Genomic DNA, 19,111 nt, shown 5'->3' on the forward strand with positions numbered 1-19,111 from the left:
GGTTGAGATGAAAGATGTAAAAGCACAGTAGACTTCTGTGAAAGTGAGAGGAATCGCACCCCACGTGCCAAATGGTGTGTACCTCCCTTGGGATCCGTGTGAAAACCCAACTAGAGAGTCCTGGGACGCTGGGAAGGCAGGTGGCCTGCCGCCCTCTCGGTCCCTGTTTCTTCCTACCTCATCTACACTACACAGCCTCTTGCACGTCTGAAAGTCATTGTGTTTCATCTTCACTGGCCACGTGAAAACTCTAACCTGTCTTTACTTAATCTTTAGTTTGGCTCCTGGTATCCGCTGCTTGTTGTCGTGGATTCCGTCTCTCTTTTCCAGGCTGTGAGAAAGATTGCAGTACTACAGTTGCTTCTTCTTGATCAGATCAGCTCATCCGTACTCTCACCCGAGGCACTAACATCCAGCCGTTAGGTCCAAGATCCGATTTCTTTTCTTGTTCAGAGCTGTGTCTGTCCTCAACCCTTCTCTCTGACATTCTCTGTGTCCAGGTTTCACTTGGGACCTCTTCCCGAGCAGATACGCAAAATATATAGGAAGTTTGGGCTGACAGTACTATTTGATTCTCACCGGGCTGTAACTTATCACCTGGTTGTAACTTCCAAAACACAGCTGTGCAATTGAGTGAAATACTATAGGTTTAAGGTCTACATGTAGCCTTTTTACGTGCCTTGATGCTGGTGGGAGCTGAGGGTGCTTACCTTTGCAGGACTGGGTGTTTCAACTAAAAGTGCTTCTGGGGAAGGGTCTTTCCTCAGCTCTGCGCATTCTGAACTTTGCAAAGGGGCTGCGCAGGCTGGCATGGTGTGTAACTGTTGCTGTACTCTTGCTGGTGTGCTAACTTGGGAAAATACAACTATTTTTTTTCCCCCAGGGCCGATGGGAGAGTCAGCAAGATGTATCCCAAGGTGCCACCAATTCCAGTAGAGGCATTAGTCCATCTCGGACCTCTCTGCCGGGCTCTGGGCAGCAAAACCACTCTCCTGATTCGGGTAAGGGCTCTCCTAAATCTAAGACAACTTTCCCAAAAACGGAGTGAGGTTATCGCAGTTCCTGAATGTCAGATAAAGCTGAGCTGCTTTCAGAGACGCAGAAAAACTTCTTCTCCAGAGCAATGTCCATGCAGTTCCCTCTCTGGGAACATTTAGCAGTCGTGGCAAAGCTGCTCGGACTCTAGGCAACTCTAACCAGCCTTTCCTTTAAACCTGATACTAGTTCTGCTGAGTGGTAAATGCCGCAGGGTTAAAGTTGTCTGAAGGTCTGGTCTTTATCTCAGTAGTTCAGTTTCTAAAGCCAAAAGTTAACTGGGCTCAGCGCATGCTATGCTTTACGTGAGCGTACCAGCAAAGGCTACTAATGTTTTGGAAAATAAGCAGCATTGGAATTGGGTGGATATTTTGCAGCAGATGTGTGTAATATGTAACTGAGAGCGCAGAGATCCATAGTAGTGACGTTTGGTGATGTCTAACTAGGCTTTCTCAAGGGGGGAGTTGTCGGAAAAAAATAGCAGTATGAGTGAGGAGAGTTGAAGGCCCGTAACTTCTTTCTTTTTTGTAATTTGGGTCTTCTCATCTTTTATTTCCAGTAAGTTTTTGTAATTGTTAAAATTGTGTGCTGTATGGACATCCTTTTTCAATTTTGCTTCTTGGTTTTGATTTTTTTTTTTCCTGCTTCTGCAATTTATAAAGCATGTAATGTTTCCAGTTGCAAACAAGCTTTTTCACACCATGTGATGAAAAATGTTTTCTGTATACTGGGGCCACAGATAAAGACCTACCCAAATTCACGTGTCCCTTTCAAGGGAGGAGCAAGCACTCAATGCTTTTTCCTGGATAATACTTTGACCACTGGGAGATATCATCTTATACAATAATCATCTTATACATAATATCATCTTATACAATATAAGATGATATAAGATATCATCTTATGCAATGATCGTCTTATACATAATAAGATTATATCATGATAATGATATAATGATAACAGTTTTGTAATATTTTTGAGAGTTTGGGATTGATTTTGGTTTTTTTCCTTTCCCCGAAGCATAACTGTTTTCATTTTTTAATTTTTCCAACAGGCATTGGTAGCCTTGCTGCTTCCTACCTGAATCCTGTAAAGTCCTTTGTGCCTCAGATGCCAAAGCTGCTGAAGTCTCTCTTTCCTGTTAGAGACGAGAAGAAGGGCAGGCAGACCTCTCCTCTGGCACAGCAGGTAAAAAATCAAATCAAATAGGCTATGCAGTAATATTGGCGGGTGCTGTTAGACTTGCTGGCAAAGTGCTATTTTATATGTTGTTGCAGTGCAAACTAAGCTTTTAGTCATAGTAGAGCCGTGTGATGCATTTCCCCTCCGTTCTGTCCAGAGATAGCGGAGCTGTTTAAACTTATTGATACACTCAGCCCACTCGGCTTTTTAAAAGTGCCAAGTACGCTACCGGTGTGATTTATGGTAATACCACTTGCAGCAACAATAGTAAAATTTATGAAGTGCACTTACTGTTTGTGTATTGCCAAGTGGAAAATGTAATTCTATTTTTAATTCCTTATTTCATACACTATTCCCTCCCACCCCTCGCCCCGGCTCATGTCACCTTTTACCATCTTCTGCTATGTAGTCTGGACAGTTGCTTTTGTTCATTCTCTTATCTATTCCACATGTCAGAGAAGCATTTGATTTTCTTTTTTTTTTTTATGCTGCAAAACCCCACCTGTGCTCTGAGCAGTAGCTAACGCACGGCCAAGCAGACTAGAAAAAGCTACTGTCTTTTAAAGAAAACAGGGGAAATACAGAATCCCATTATAAATAATATGATCTTCTGTATTTGAGAGGCTGTAGTTTATTTGGAAAGGAATAGTCCTCTATAGGGTAAGTCTGGAAGATTTAACAAACTGTTACGAAGATGAGGCTGGAGCCAGATCTCACTCGTCAAAGTCTGTGGAAGTCCGTTCTGTCCGTGCTTTTTAACCATCCAGCTAACTGCTGTCATCTAGTTCGCTCGTCTGGAGTTCTGGAAGCACTTTACCTGTTAACTCAGACCTTTCCTCACCTCTTGACATGCAGACAAATGTTTTAAAGGATATTTTTCTCAAAACAAAGCAAAACAAACCCTAAAATCCCCAAGCAACTGTTTTTTTGTGGTTGAATCCAGACATTCAGTTCCATTGTTTGCTATGACTAAACCTGCAGTTACAAGAATGTCCCAGGACTACAGGAAGTTGCTTTGTCATTGTAGAAGTAATAAATAGAGCATAAATCAACACACTCACACTTAAATATTTTTAAAAGTAACTTATGACAGACATAGCACAAACAAACATAAGGCAGATTTAAAGTCATTTTCGTTTGCGGTTTTATTGTCTACAAAGTACTAAAAGGAGCAAATTTTACTCCCGTATCTTCTCTCATTTAATGCTTTACATTTTCTTGTTGCCTTTTGCTAACAGCAGCCATAGCGTTGAGACTGGGATTGTATAAACTTACCTACGAAATTTAGAGAACTAAAATTAAGACAGTGGCTCTCTTTAAAGGTATTCGGGTATTGAAAGATGCAAATAGGTGCTCTTTACAATTGCAGTGAGAGCCTTTCCACAACTTCTTGAATTCTCACTGAATCAAGGAGAGGTGAGATTAAAGCGGGGCCTAATTTCCTGCCTCTAGTCTAACCACCTGTTCCCACTCCTTCCCACTGTTCAAGATCAGGCTTGCATCATTTGTCTTGAAGTCAGCTTTTCAACTACGAAGACATCTATTTAAGGAGGTTTGCATTTATATTATGGATTACTATGGAAACTCAAGCAATCAGATCATCATCGCGACAATTTTTAATAGGAGGGAAAATGCTATTTCTGCTTTGTTTAAAAAAAAAAAAAAAACTAATGTATAAACAGGAGCGTGTGATGTTTTAATGCTTAGTTGCATTGGAGAGCAACTTAAGTTTTTCCACGACCGTGTATAATAAAATGAAATCTTAAAATTATATACTACTTTTAGTTTTGTGATAGAACAAGACAATTGTATTACAAATACTCCTCACTGGTTTGAGAGGTTTATAGATACTCTTCGCAGCTCTATCAGGAAGGAAACAGAGCTGCTTCACTCCTGTTAGCAATCACGGTGCATAAAAGAGAGAGCAAAAATTGAAGGAACTGCTACAGAATTAGCTACAGCTTCTGTGCAGCCCAAAAAATAAATATGTGCTGTTGTAGTGAGACTGGCTTGAACATCATAAATATCGTGTCTCGTAATCTTTCTTGCTATTCCTTTATAATGGCCTGATGATGCAAATGTGGCCAGAAGAACTTAACTGGTGGCGGTGACGAATGGCTGTCGTACTCGGCGGATGCTGGGGCTGCTGCGGGGGTCAGTGTTTGGCAATCAGCTTTAACACCTTATCGCTGACCTGCCGGAGCGAGACAGCAAGCGCGTCGTTCGTGCATAACTGCGGTAAACTGCGCAATGGAGAGGACGCAAAAAATGAGATTTCTGAGCCCGGTAAAATACAGAACAATGCATGTTGGTTCTGTGGAAGAATAAAACTTCGATGCACAGTGGCAGGGGACGTAAATGAATGTGCAAGGTGAGAGTAGGTGGTAAACTACAAAAAATGTAAGGGGGAGGCAAAGCCAAAAGGATATTTTGACTGTAATTGCAAAGGAATCTGACCCCCAACCGGGAACTGATGGACTTCTGTTGCTGTAAATAACAAATTGGGAGAGCTAGGTTCAGGAATAGAAATGACTAAAGGAATGCTTTACAAAGCAAATGGAAAGATCTAAATCATCCTTTCCTGGCTAAAAGCAAACGAGCGGGTATGTAATAATAGGTTTTTTGAACATAAGTACCAAAAAGTGAAGTGGATCAGTTTATTGGTTTCTCCTGGTTCATCAAACAACTACAGCGAAAGAGAATTTCCAAAGTTCTTGTCAAGCTCCCTTTTCAGTGCATGTCTGTTACGTTATTTGAGAGTACTTAATTATCTCACGTCATTAAAAGCCGTTCTGGAAAAATGCTGGTGAACCATCTTGAACTAGATTGCTGGCCCAGCTGTTGTATTAAATCTCCAATATGTTGCAGTTAAATTATCAGGGATAGACGGCTGTAAATCTCTGCAGAAAGCAGGAGATTTGTTTTGTTACACCTTGTAAGCAGAGTCTTACGGCTAAGTTGATTTCAGGGCTTTTAAGTGTCATTTCCAAGGGAGCACTTAACCTTTTTCCAAGTTTATAACTGAAGTTAAGTTCATCGTGACCAAGCAGCTCTCCGAGTGAACGTGTTACCGAATCTCTGATTCAGTGCGAGTAAACAGAAGATGGAGTTCTGCTCACTCGTTCTGAAAATACCGTTGGTTTTTTTGGTTTTTTTTTTTCATTTGAGCAGCTTTTTATTTCAGTCATATGCCGTTGCTTAGGCTGGCAGCAACCTTAAAGTAAGCGAGAACATACAAAATGCCGGGTTTGTTTACAGCCGGTGGTTGCCCGAGTTTCAAAAATGCAGAGACATTCCAGTCAAGGTGGTGGCAGCTGACAAAATTGCTGTCTTTGACCTTCTGATGCAAGTTTAGTAACTAATCTGGAGAATAATGAACCGCAATTAATGAAATCTGCTCTCGTATTCAAGTGTGTTTCTCAGACAGCACATAAAATAATTGAAAGAACTTCCTGCTCTCTAATTAGTTAGATTGAATTAATTTGGCATAATAGGATTCTTTATGTAACTAGCAGAACGGCTTCCGATGAAGCTGTTTATGTACCTAAAAGATTGGTTTCTGATGAAGCTGTTTATATACTTTTAAGTTAGAAAATGCCGATTTTCTCCATTATCTGATGCCTTTAAATTAATTGCCAGTAGTCTGTAAATAAAAAAATAGCCAACAATTTAAACCTTTTTGGATTGCCGGAATTGCTTTTTATTTTCCTAGTCTATCCTTTAAAAAGCTTAGGACGGCAGCGTGCAAGATTTAAAGCCTTACCAAACCTTCTTGCTGATGGGGAAAAGTTTAAAATACTTGTGTAAAATATGCAGGTGGATGGAGAATCGGAGTTTCATCTGTCTGTGCTTAATTATATTATGTACGTGCTCTTGACGCTTGTCTTTTTTATTAAGATGCTGAGGCTTTCGTAGTGTGCACCAAGCAGAATTGCTGTTCTTTACCTTCTGACCCTGTTGATCTCCAGGAACTGCCCGTGTAATTACATTTTAGGGCATCATTGGGGGCTGACATTAAAAATGTACATATTAAATTTCAGTCTCTGTTTTTTGACATTGCTGTGGCAGAAGCTCATTCCTCTGACCAGTGTGCATTTGGTGAGTGGATTTTGGTCACCTTCATACTCGAGAACCTTGTTGGATGCTCAGATGTCTTTTTGTTAGCATGTCGCTTAAATGAGACGTGGAGTCACAGCTATGTTAAAAAAACCCAAAAAACTATTGGAATTTCCATATGCCAATGTAGTTCATTTTTGGTTTGTGGTATATAAATGCAGACATGTGACACACGGAGAGGGCAGCTCTCAATTTTTTCTCTTTCACCTTCTGATGTAGACGTAGTAATTAATCTTAAAAAATAATGCAATGCAGTTAATGAAAAGCTATCTAAATAGACAAAAGCCCTTTTCTGGCAGTGCATTAAAAAATAACCTTTTCATGGATGCGCATGGTGCGTAGTATAATTGCTAGAACTGACATTCCTTAATCAAATGTAAATAATGTGGCCTCAGAGAACCTTCTTTAAAATCTCGAAGGCTTTTTTCAGAGTTTCAAATAAAGAATCGTTTGGATGCTATAATCAGCATAGCTCAACGGACCCTCTCTGGCCGGCTGAGCTCACATGTGTCTAGTTCTTGCGATTGAGTTGTTAGTGTTTTGATTTCTTTCGGAGTTCAGTTTTTGCTGTCATCCTCATACAAACAGTTTTTAATGAGAATGAGCATGGAAAACTGGCTTTTAAAGTTCTTAGAGAAAAACACTGAAACTTCTTTATGAACTAGCTTGAAAATGGTTATGAATTACCCTTTTAATCTGCCCGGACCTAGGAATGAAGTAATTTAACTGCGTAGAAAACGGTATGGTTAATTTTGCATAAAGTATATTAGAAATGTGGAATTCAAAAGTAGTATTACAAGCTGAAACGTTCCACATACGGAAGGTGGAATAGGAGGGGTTTGTTTGGGTTATTATGTAAGTGTACGGTGTTTTTAGAGAAGAAAAGAAGCAAACACCAAAGTAACAACAACCAAACCGGTACTGGGTTTCAGATCTCCTTTTGGAATGCAGGAGATTTTATATTTGAATAATGAATGACTTCAAAATTATTTTAAAATTGAGGGCAGAGAGGAATGTAGTTGGGGGCACCTTTCTAAAATGGATTCAACTTTTTTTGGCTATGTACAGGGGATTCAGAATTCTTACCGCATTGCTGCGTATGTCTTCTGAAAGTATTTTATCCCGAGTGCTCAAAGCTGATTTAAATCTACATTTAATGAAGCAACTGGGATGCGCTGCTGCAGAAGTTTCCAATAGCTGCTTTTAAATGGTGATGTGAACATAATACTGTCAGTGTGACAGTCCTTGAGCTCAGTCACTCCCGTCTGCGGATGGTAACGCATAGACAAGAGCACTGGAAGTTTTCTGATAATGCCCTTTTAGGATTGCAGCAGCTCTAACCTTGGCTAGAGCATTTCTGGGGCTCGGAGGATGATTCTTGTATGCTCTGGCCCAGTCTCTTCTATTAACTGCCGCTGAACTTTCTGCGTATTGGGTGTTAATGTTGAAGGATTTTCATCCAGTGACATGAAGCCAAAAGGCTTTGTACTGAAGTCATCAGTCACCACTGTCAGAGGCATTTTACAAAATATTTCATTGTTCCCAGTGACAGGACGAGGGGCAATGGGCACAAGTTAGAACACAGGAAGTTCCGTTCAAATACACGGAAACACTTCTTTCCGGTTCGGGTGGCAGAGCACGGGCACAGCTGCCCAGGGAGGGGGGGAGTGCCCTTCTCTGGAGAGTTTCCAGACCCGCCGGGATGCAGTCCTGAGGGATGTGCTCTGGGCAGTCCTGCTGTGGCAGGGGAGTGGGGCTGGGTGATCTCGAGAGGTCCCGTCCAACTCTGAAACTCCGTGATTCCGTGATTCCATGATAGAAATACCAAATGTGTTTTTCTGAGCTCATTGAAGAGGTTGCCATTACAGATATGTAATATACGGTATGAAAAAGAGTTCACTTGGGATTAATTTTGATGCCTCTGCAAGTGGGGTGAGATACATGTTTGCTTTTTCTGTTCAAGCTCCGCAATGTACCACGTTGGTCTCTGGATACTCTGATCACTAGTAACTACATGGCTTTTGGTGCCCTCAAAGTATGTGCAAACTGACCTCTCATCTGACCAGAAAATACCCACTCTTAGAAGTCCTTATAAACTCACAGCACAGAGTAGCAGCTCTTAGGATAAAGACAATTTTTGTTCCGCAAAGATTCAAAGATGCTTTAAAGTGAATTGCTTTCATGTTCTCTCTTACTCCGTACTTTGTCAGCTCAGTTGAAGAAATTGTGCCAAAAATTATCACTGTAAAAGGGTCATGTTTTGCCATGGGGTAAATATATATGTCTGGTTTAGCAGCCGCTATCTACAAAAGTTTAATGATAGAATTTGGCTCTCGGTTCAGAAATATTTTTCATCCAGTAAATGTCTTCACAGATAGTCAAACACATTGTTTGCAGTATCCCCCCCAAGTAACTTGACTGCATTTCACAACAACGATTTGTTTTAGTACCCTTGCTACCCCAGAGAGGGTGGTTCTGCCCATCTGTTTCTTGTCAACACCAGAGTTGGGCAAGTGCCACTTCTCATAATTGCTTTTTTCTCCATGTTTTTCTAAACATTGCTTGGCGAAGTTATTGTAGGCTTGAGATTCGTCATCCTTTCAGGAGAAGAACTTGATGAGGAATGATTAAAGTGTAACGGGTTTCTTTCTTTTGCTATTTGATATCAACTGGATTTTTAGATTTCATGGATTTACGGGCTGTAAGACTGAAGGGTTTTGAGAGATAAAAAAAAAAACAAACACTTTCCTCTGTTTATTTGTTTTAAAGGGAGAAAAGAAAATCAAAGGAACTGAGAAATACCTTTGAATGCTTTTTCTTATTCCAATTCGGAGTGCTTATCTCCGGATAATAACGCTACATCTCAGAGCACTTCCCAGAGATGATGGGTATACTGGGAGGAGATGGGGCAAAAGGATCAAGTTGTGTTATGATGCCAGTGTGAGAGCCTGGAGCTGGCTTTAGCTCCTGATACAAGGTCTGCTGAAAAAGGCCGTTTCCCCTGCTGTATCAGATCACAAACAGAAGCGTGGAAGCAACAAGGGCAGTGTTTTTCTTTTGCACAGCCTTTCTGAGGTGCCAAAACGCAGCGCTGTGGACCATGGAGATACTTAACTAGGGTAATTTGAATTCAAGAGCCTTGGCTTCGCCCCGAGGTTCAGCTGCACCTCTGCAAAAGGTTTAAAGAGCCATGTAAGTGCCTGCCTAGGGATTAGCCCTAATGCCTTGTGACCACAGATATTTTTTTCACTAGAAGGTGCTATTTAATAGCTTGGCTTTGCACTCCCAACATGGACCAACCCGTGGTACAAAGCTGGTTGAAGAGGAGAGAATAAGCGTTCTGCCAAATACTCCGCTCCCTTTAACACCGTCATAAGCCTCTATTAAACCTAAAATTTGCAGGGCTTTCTCGTAAGAAAAGTTAATCCCTCTCCTCTCTAGGAGGAAGTGAAACACTCGGCTGTTATGGCAATCAAGTTATCTTTGCACGTCTGAGTTAATATTTAGGATGAGTCGGAGTACTCGGGCACCTCCTGGCTCTAAGCTAGCTCTGGGCTCGGTCACAAGTCAGTACTACAGTTGTTTTTGGGTTAGTACTTTTGCCTTAGAAGGTCACCGCTTGATTCCAAAGGAAGCTGAAGTTCTGGAGCATGACGTGTCTAAAAACCACTGGATCACGAGCCCTAAAGCTGTGTTTGTTTTTAGGATTCATTGATTCGTTGTGATTCGGGTCACCATCCGCTCCCCGGAGCCCCAGTGCATGTCCCAGTGAGGATCGCAAAACGCTGATACCTTGTGCACTCGAAATAGGGCCAGTTTGCTCTGAACCCCACGTCAGCGGTGTACTTTCAATTAGCAGATTTAATGACGAGCAAACCCCTCCTCTTCTGCTTTCTTTTATTGAACAGAAGCTTTAATGTCTTAAAAAAAACATTATTTTGATCCACTGTGAACCCGTAGGAGGTTTTGTCCATCTTTTGTCTTTTTATTTTTTACCTCGAACAACCATGTTTTTGTTTAATGCCTGGCAATCTCGGTATAAATAATAGCTGTTCTCTTCTCCCATGTTTGTTTCTTTTGGGGACAGGATTAGTCATATTCCTGCTTTACTGTTCTTAGAAGGGGTGCAAGAAAAAAGTACCTTGCTCTTCAGCTGGAAAGTTTCAGTTCTTTAAACAGATTGTCGAATTCTGGAAATAGCTGTCTCGGAGATGAGCGCTGCCTGCATGTTTCTACAGAAGGAGTCCTCAAGTCCCTCGGAGAAAAAAAAAAAAAAAAAAAAAAGAAAAGAAAAAAAGCAGACTGCTCCCAGATTGTATAATGTGTCACCCTTAAAGAGCTCTTTCCCTGAAGTATGAACCTGCGTTTGCAGTACGTTATTTAACAGCGCTAAAGAGAGATGTTTCTGCCTTTTGCTCCTCTCTCCTTTCTCTTTCCCAAGGTTCACCATTGAACTGGTGGTCCCTTCCCATCCAGTGTCAACAGTGCGTGACAGCCCAAGTTGGCAGCTTAGCCTAAGATTTATAGTCAAGTGTCACAATCTGCTGTTACAGTCTTAGGAGAGTGGTTATTTCAAATCTGTAACATAAAAACCTGAATACGGAGCCAGCGAGCGACATTTATTGTCAATACCCTCATATCAAGCCCCATGCTATGAAAGAGAAGATACTGTTCAAACACAGAAGTGGTTCTTCTGGCACAGGACCAGTCTCTTGTGCTTAACAAATGACACGTGTAGTCTTCGCTCTCGCAGGCAGTGGTGATGCTCTCTTTGAAAAGAGGCTGCGCAGATCTTGTTTCTGGCTTCCTTTTTGAGTTAAAGCAAACAACGCTAAAATCTAAGCTGAATTAAGTACTGGAGATGGAGAAAGAGTTTTGGAGATGGACCGAAGCTGAGGATTTCACTGGCCAGACCAGTACGACCTCAGGTCTCTCTGTAATCTGGTTGCTCGGTGGTCTGTCTTTGACCAACTGTGTAACAGAAAACTTTGTACACTATGACTTTGTACTTGTAGCTTATGTGATAAAATTCAGGGATGCCTTGCTTAAGGATTTTACCCCTTCAGAGCACATCATCAGAATAGCAATGCTCTGTCTTTCCGCGGCAAAAGTTTGTTGTGATTCCAGAATTTCAAATAGAAATTTACCAGTTTGACAATATTTAATCCTTTAAGTGAACGATGCTCTGTTTTTTTTTTTCATTCCTGCAGGCTGTCCCGCGAATTATGGTTCAGGCTGCCAGTGTCGATGCCAGTGCTGCAAGGATAAAGCAGGTAAGCACGTCCCAGGATGTGATGATACAGTTTTCATATTCACATGCCTGGAAACCAGAGGTGGCAAAAGCAAGTGCTGGGTTACCTCCTTAAAACCTGTTGCACTTCTACTGTTGCTTCACTGTGAGACAATTCAATGCAGTGTGTGTTGCTGTGTTTTCTTAGGTCCTGGTAAAATGTCCCCTTATATCACTGGTGACACTTTTGTATTTGAAAGCCTGGTTAATCATATGATTGCACTAGCAGTTAACTAGCTAAAATTTAGCAGTTTTGCTGCTTTAAAGGGCAAATTCCTGGGCTCTGATGCTTTCTATAAACAGACCTTGTCTGTTATTCTGAGTGTTGAGCTTAATTCTCAATTTTACATTTTAAGCCAATTCATTATATTGGCGTGAAAAAAAGGCTCTTGTAAGCTGGAGAGAAAACCGACCCTACGATCTCCCATAGTTCAGCAGAACTTCAGTCCTATGCATAGCGAATCAGCTTTCTCCCACTGTGCTTTTATTGTCTCGGCAAAATGTCTGTTATCTGAACGCTTAAAAGGGAAAACCCAAAGAAAGGGCAGAGCTCCGGAGTCCACGTGTACGCCATCCTCTGCATAGAAAAACTAAAAATATGTCTTTAATCCGCAGCAATATTTCAAAAAAAGTTTTCTGTGTTACATTTCACTTAGCAATAGCAAGCTAGCCTTTGGTTCTGAAATTCCTGGAATTCAGTGAAATCCCTCTTTCTTCAAATGCCGCTTACGTTTCCAGTGGAAAAGGCACTTCAGAACAAGGTGAAAATCCTGTAGTTTGGGACACTTAACCACTAGATGGGATAAACCACAAAATTCTGAACAGTAAACAAAAATGTACACCTGAGAGTTAAGATGAGATATGTACAAATCTGCGGTCCTCCAACCACTTGTTTCCCCCCCTTCATATTAGCAGCCTCCTCCTTCCCTCCCTCCCTCCCTCCCTCCCTCCCTCCTTCCCCAAGAGATTTAGAGACATCCTAATCTTTTAGAGTACATGTGCTGGCAAAAGATATTGATCTATCAGATTTAGTAAACTTTACAGCCAAGAAATACATCACTAAAATGGGCTGTTAATCTCATGAGGTGCAGTTAATTTCATACTCTGAAAGTGTGTGGTGCTGGCGGCATTGAGGTGGGAATGGCATTTGGAAACGGGGACATAAATGACAGTTTAGTTGGAGAGGCATGATTTATCAATCCTGAGAGTTAAGCCAAATAACTGTGAGACACTTATAGATCATGGCTGTTTCACATTTCATATAAATCCTGCTATTCAAACAGCAAATGACCATTCCTGTAATATAAATAATTTTTCAGTAAATATTGGGGAACGTATTTCTTTTAGTCGACACTTTTCTTATTAATGGAAGAAATGAGCTGACAATCCTACCAGGTTTGCAAAGCTGACTTCGGATCAGCGTGCATCTTTTGGAGATTGCGGCTACACGGGGATTTAGATAAGTCCCTTAGGACTTCCCAGAAGCCTTGGATCTATCCTTTTAGCCCAGATATTTCAGATAACGGAGCTCCACGGTCCCTATCCTCTTCTGTTTCAGATGAATCAAGAGGAAGTAGAGAAACAGCCATTCGAAACTGCGGTGCAGACGTCTGAGGTGGACAAGAGTCCAGAAAAGACACCCAAAGTGCCTTTGCAGCAGCCCACAGGAGACACCCAGGCGCAGGACTCCCAGGAAGGACCCCCGAGTCCTCTGAGCGAAGCCTCCAGTGGGTACTTTTCTCACAGTGTCTCGACAGCCACCCTCTCTGAAGCCCTTGCAGCGGGAAGCGATGCTGTGGCTCAAGCAGGAGGTCAAATGCCAGCGGTGGGGGAGTTCCCAACTCCCGCTGTGGCTCAGGTCTCGTCTTCTGACATGCCAGGGCACTCGGACAGTTCTTCGGAAACCTGTCGCAGTACTAAGAGAGAGAGTCTACCCGCCTTCAGCCTTCAAAGTGCTCACGCAAGACCTAAAGACAGCACCGAAGTGAATGGAAATGATGCTTTGAAATCAAAATCGGGCACGTCTCCTGTGACTCAGAGTGAGGAGGCAAACGATGCCTCCGTAGCCACTGATGCAAAAACCTTTCTTTCTACCTCCACTCCAAAGAAGGAGTTGTCGTCCACACAATCAGTGGAGTCAGCAGGACAAGCTAGGAAAAAAGAAATGGCTTCTGGGGCTTCAGAACTGGGGTTTCCCAAACCGCAGATTCATCCTGACCAGTTGTCCCAGCCCGGCGTTGCAGCCTCCCCCTTCAAAATCCAGAAAGTCAAGACGTCAGAGCTGAAGTCCTTTACAAGCATGCTGGGGACAGATCCCACCTGCTCGCTAAACACAGAAGAGCAGCAAGAAGGAGAAAAGAGCACATCCACTGCCCGCGGACTGAACCATAATGGATCAGAGATGGCAGAAGAAAAACTGGAGGTGGCTTCTGACTCCGAAGATGCCAATGAAATTCCTGAGTGGCTGAAAGAGGGAGAATATGTGACGGTTGGCGCAAATAAGACTGGCACCGTTAGATATATTGGGCCCACAGACTTTCAAGAGGGAACGTGGGTTGGTGTCGAACTGGATTTACCTTCAGGTAACGTATGATCTAGAGCGGGTGTGTAGCAGACAGCACGTCCGACTTTGCAGTGTTCATTTTAATGCCGCTTTTTTTTTGCTGCGGGGGGTTCATTAGCCATTACTGGGTGCGTTTTGAGAAGAGAAGTGTAAAAGGTCTTTCCCTGCTGTAATCTTTTTCCAGTCTGCCTTTGTAAACCTAGTCTCGCTGACCTCTCACTGAGTTGTGTCCCTTTTCAGTTATTTCATTGGCTTCTTACAATGCAGGCAGGAATCGGGGTTGCTTTTACAACGCGGCTCAGTAAGTACGTAGTTGCCTTGTGCCCAAAATGTTCTCTTCTGGGCTCCTGCTCTGAGGATAGGGGTGTCCAAAGCGCAACAGGAGTTGAGTGGGATTCAAATGAGCAAAGGAACATTCAGGCTAAATAAGTTGCAAAGTCTCTTAACGGGTTACCCAGTCTCTCACAAGCTATTTTAAAGTAAGCCATAAAATTGCAAAAGATTATGTGTGTGTGTGCCTATACATACCTATATGTGTGAAACCCAGTAGGAAATAATCATCCATTGACCGCCAGGACGTACAGATGATTTAAGGTTTCTTTCAGCTTCTCATTTGTCATTCCTGTCGCACTTTTACTTGTCCAGCTGCAGACTTCCCAGAATTTAGGCTGTAATACGTAGCTTTGGGGTGCTCTTCCTGGGGAGGCTGTGTTCGTGCGTTCCATCGTAGCGCGATGCGGAAAAACAGTGGCTTCAGCGCAGGCCCTTTAAAGGGAGGGAGATGAAAGAAAGATGATGGCTGGCATTTGGTCCCTGCCCCAGCCCCCGGCTTCATAACTCCTTTCCTCTGCAGGTCCCTGTCCGCTTTCATGGCACTCATTTTCTCCAAGAGAAGGCAGGACTGGGAGAAGGCAGGGCGCGCTAGTGGAAAATTCAAGAGACGAGTAGGAGATACCGCTGCCTTTGGTAGTAAGAAGAGGGTTTGGTTTACCAAGGGCAGGGAAAGCTCCTTATTTAAATCCTTTTTTGCCAAGCCGTAGCATTCCAAGGCTGCAGCGCAGGCTCTGTCTGGTAAGAACTCAGTAAGTTCGCAGACGACACTAAACTGGGGGGGCGTGTTGATCTGCTTGAGGGTAGATTGGCTCTGCAGAGGGATCTGGACAGGCTGGACAGATGGGCTGAGGCCAATGGTATGAGGTTCAACAAGGCCAAGTGTCGGGTCCTGCACTTGGGTCACACCAACCCCATGCAGCGCTACAGACTGGGGGCGGAGTGGCTGGAAAGCTGCCTGGCAGAAAAGGCCCTGGGGGTGTTGGTGGACAACCGGCTGAGCATGAGCCAGCAGTGTGCCCAGGCAGCCAAGAAGGCCAACACCATCCTGGCCTGCATCAGGAATAGTGTGGTGAGCCGGACTAGGGAAGTCATCATCCCCCTGTACTCGGCACTGGTGAGGCCTCACCTCGAGTACTGTGTTCAGTTTTGGGCCCCTCACTACAAGAAGGACATTGAGGTGTTGGAGCGTGTCCAGAGAAGGGCTACAAAGCTGGTGAAGGGTCTGGAGGACAAACCTTATGAGGAACGCCTGAGGGATCTGGGGTTGTTTAGCCTGGAGAAGAGGAGGCTGAGGGGAGACCTTATCACCCTCTACAACTACCTGAAAGGAGGTTTTAGAGAGATGGGAGCTGACCTCTTCTCCCTGGCGACAAGTGATAGGACAAGAGGAAACAGGTTCAAGTTATGACAGGGCAGGTTTAGATTGGATATTAGGAAGCATTTTTTCACTGAAAGGGTTATTAAACATTGGAATAAGCTGCCCAGAGAGGTGGTGGATTCACCATCCCTGGAGGTGTTTAAGAAAAGGGTAGATGAGGTGCTTAGGGACATGGTTTAGGAGTGGTGGTGTTTTTATCAGGGTAGGTTAATGGTTGGACTTGATGATCTTAAAGGTCCCTTCCAACCTCACTGATTCTATGATTCTATGATTCTATGGTGAACCAGCGCGTCCCGGGGAGTTGCCCACGCTCGTCTCCGCTGCACACTTCCCTGGGATTGGAGCCGTTCACCAAGAGGAATACTGTGTCAAGGATCCAGAACTCCCATTAAATGAGCAGTTATCTTCCCTGCACATGGTGTGCTCATAAAAGCTAAACCGGACGGGGTGTTTTCAGCTGTTTTCAGAAAACTCTCTGGAGTTTGCCGTCCTGGAAAGCAAACCATAGCTCTATAGAATCATAGAATCATAGGGTTGGAAGGGACCTCTGGAGATCCTGCCAGAGCAGGGCCACCTTAGAGCAGGTTGCACAGGAACGCGTCCACGCGGGTTTTGAATGTCTCCAGAGATGGAGACTCCACCACCTCCCTGGGCAGCCTGTTCCAGTGCTCTGCCACCCTCAAGGTAAAGAAGTTCCTCCTCATGTTTAGGTGGAACTTCCTATACTCAAGTTTATGCCCATTACCTCTTGTCCTGTCACTGGGCACCACCGAAAAGAGCCTGGCCCCATCCTCCTGGCACCCACCCTTTAAGTATTTATAAGCATTGATCAGGTCCCCCCTCAACCGTCTTTTTTCCAGACTAAAGGGACCCAATTCCCTCAGTCTTTCTTCATAAGAGAGGTGTTCCAGTCCCCTAATCATCTTGGTAGCCCTAATCCCTTTGAAAGTTGTAGACCCAATTCTCGGTCCTGAATTCATGCCTTATTAAAAAAAAAAAAAGTATTTACTATTTACAGATTCATTTCAATTTTGGAAAGTCACCTTCCCTCCCTGTCTGGCTACTCTAGTCCACGGTGCTAATTCTGTGAAACTGTTTGCACGTACCCGGGAAGCATCAGCTTCACTGTCTGCGGAAGAGTCAAATGGCTACAAGATTTTTGGTCTCTTGAGGGCTCAATTGCTGATGTTACTGGATTATCTTTTTTCCCTTCTGTTTCCACAAGGATTTAGTCCCTGATTTGTTGGAGTATAACTGTCTTCTAGGCACATCTGGAGCTTCACTTGGGAAATATGGTTACAAACTCTTATCTTTGTCACCACATTACAAACAGGGGTAGAAGTCCAAGTCCTCGGCCACATGAGGGTGTATCGGACCCAACGCAGTGACGGTGGTAGAGAGAAGGAAACGCACATGAAACAAAAGGAGTGACCTTATGTCATTTGAAGAGCTGTTGTATCTTTTGGCATTCCTTTTACAGATGGGAGCAGTCTCTGTCCTGGTACCCAGAACAGTATTCATGGGATTTTTAAAATGCTCTAAAGGGAGAAGTAGAAAGGTCTCGATAGCATCAGCGTAAAGAACTCATTCTTTCTGCTCTGTGAAGGTTTTGTGGCATGGAAACAGTAACTCTTCTCAGCTTCAGACTCTCAAACTCTGAAAACCAAAAGCTCTTTTAAATGTTTTTTTTTTCCGTCCTTCCCGATGGTTTGCTAATGCATCTGTTGCTGAACTGGTTACTTAACACTTTTGGTGAAATTAAAGAATTCCCCTGAATAGCACACAGGGAGGAAGAATAAGGTGGAGTGTCCCACTCAGAGCAACTGTCTCCATGCAATGGCTTTGCTGGTGTTTGGCAGTGAAGTGCACTGGTGTCACTGGTAGCACAAGCCTGCAGCTAGGAGCCACCTGAATCGAATCCAGCCTTCTGCTGTCGCAGGCAGCCGCTTCCTCTCATCTTAGAATTTTATCAAGTTCAGACATAAAACCAGCTGACGCTTTTTTATCTTCACTCCTGTGGGAATGCTACTCCCACTTCTCCACTCCTCTGGCAGTTGGAAGACTTGTCTTTATATCAATAAGCATATTGATCTTCGGTTCAGATTTGTCCTCTCGTGCCCATAGCACTCTCTCCTCCGGGGTGTTCACCTTCACGGTGTATTTATAGGGAACAGTCGTCTTCCATCTCAGCATTTTCTTCTTCCGGTGTCCTCCTAGTAGCACGCCATATGCACACGATGAAAACCATTTTGTCTATCATCTTTCTTTCTTTTCTCGTCAAAGGTAAGAATGACGGGTCGATTGGAGGGAAGCAGTATTTCAGATGCAACCCAGGCTACGGATTGCTTGTGAAACCGGGCAGAGTTAAAAAAGCCACGGGACCAGCAAGACGGCGGAGCACCGGGTTGAGGTTGCAAGGAGGAGCCGCCGCTGAGAATAGGAAGAGTGGCAACTTCTCCGGCTCAGCCTCCAACCTGGCTTCGCTCACAGCCCTGGTGAAATCGGAAGGAGGAGCCACGCTGCGACCGGAGAACCGCCAGAAAAACACGGAGAACAGAAAATCCTGGGCGAACTGAGACAGCCCGACCCACCGCAGCGAACGCCGTGCGACACAGCCAGGGGAGCGGGTCTTCTACCTTCGGGAAGCGAAACCAACCATGTGAACTTCTAGTTTGTGACAAACACTAATGAAGGGTTTGTTTTTTTCTCTGCTTTGGGTGATTGACACGTTAATTCTTTGCCTTGTCCTGGTGCTGGATCTACGTCCCTCGTTTCCTGTTACAAATTGGGACGCTTCAGGGTATGGCTGATGGCAGCCAGTGAAGGCTCGTGGCGGTGGGTGGGTGTAAGCTCCGCTCTCCTCCACCTTTCAGAGAAGGAAGAGACGCGTAAATTGTTCAAATTATAGCATGGCTTTCCCATAGCTACAAAATACTACCCGGGGGCCGGTGCTTCTCTTGGTGTGACCGGCAATTCTGAAAAAAATCCTCACCAAAATAATAGTTCTTTTCTAATTTCGTAAGAGCTGTGTCCATGTCGCGTAATACATGGTGAAAGGGCAAGGTTGGGATGATTCCAGACAGGCAGAGAGGTGAACGGAAAACTTTATTTGGGAATAAAGAACCAAAAAAAACCCCTTTATTTAAAAATACAACGGCTCTTTGGTTATGTGACCTGGGACCAGCGCCTGTTTTGATTGTTGTCCTGTTATCTC

The 19,111-nt window shown here is 43.7% G+C and overlaps 1 protein-coding gene across 1 annotated transcript in view; it reads left to right on the forward strand.

Moving 5' to 3' along the window:
- The window catches only part of KIF13B (kinesin family member 13B), a 131,910-nt gene extending 113,364 nt beyond the window's left edge, over positions 1-18,546 (forward strand). Inside the window, exons 36-40 of the mRNA XM_082481709.1 lie at positions 884-1,001; positions 2,090-2,223; positions 11,544-11,606; positions 13,182-14,210; positions 18,186-18,546. Of these exons, the coding sequence (XP_082337835.1) occupies positions 884-1,001; positions 2,090-2,223; positions 11,544-11,606; positions 13,182-14,210; positions 18,186-18,473 (1,632 nt within the window). The 3' untranslated portion in view covers positions 18,474-18,546. The remainder of the gene's footprint in view (positions 1-883; positions 1,002-2,089; positions 2,224-11,543; positions 11,607-13,181; positions 14,211-18,185) is intronic.
- The last annotated feature ends 565 nt before the right edge of the window (positions 18,547-19,111 follow it).

This window comes from Vanellus vanellus, assembly GCF_965231255.1.
Source record: "Vanellus vanellus genome assembly, chromosome: 3".
NCBI classification, from domain to species: Eukaryota; Metazoa; Chordata; class Aves; order Charadriiformes; family Charadriidae; genus Vanellus; species Vanellus vanellus.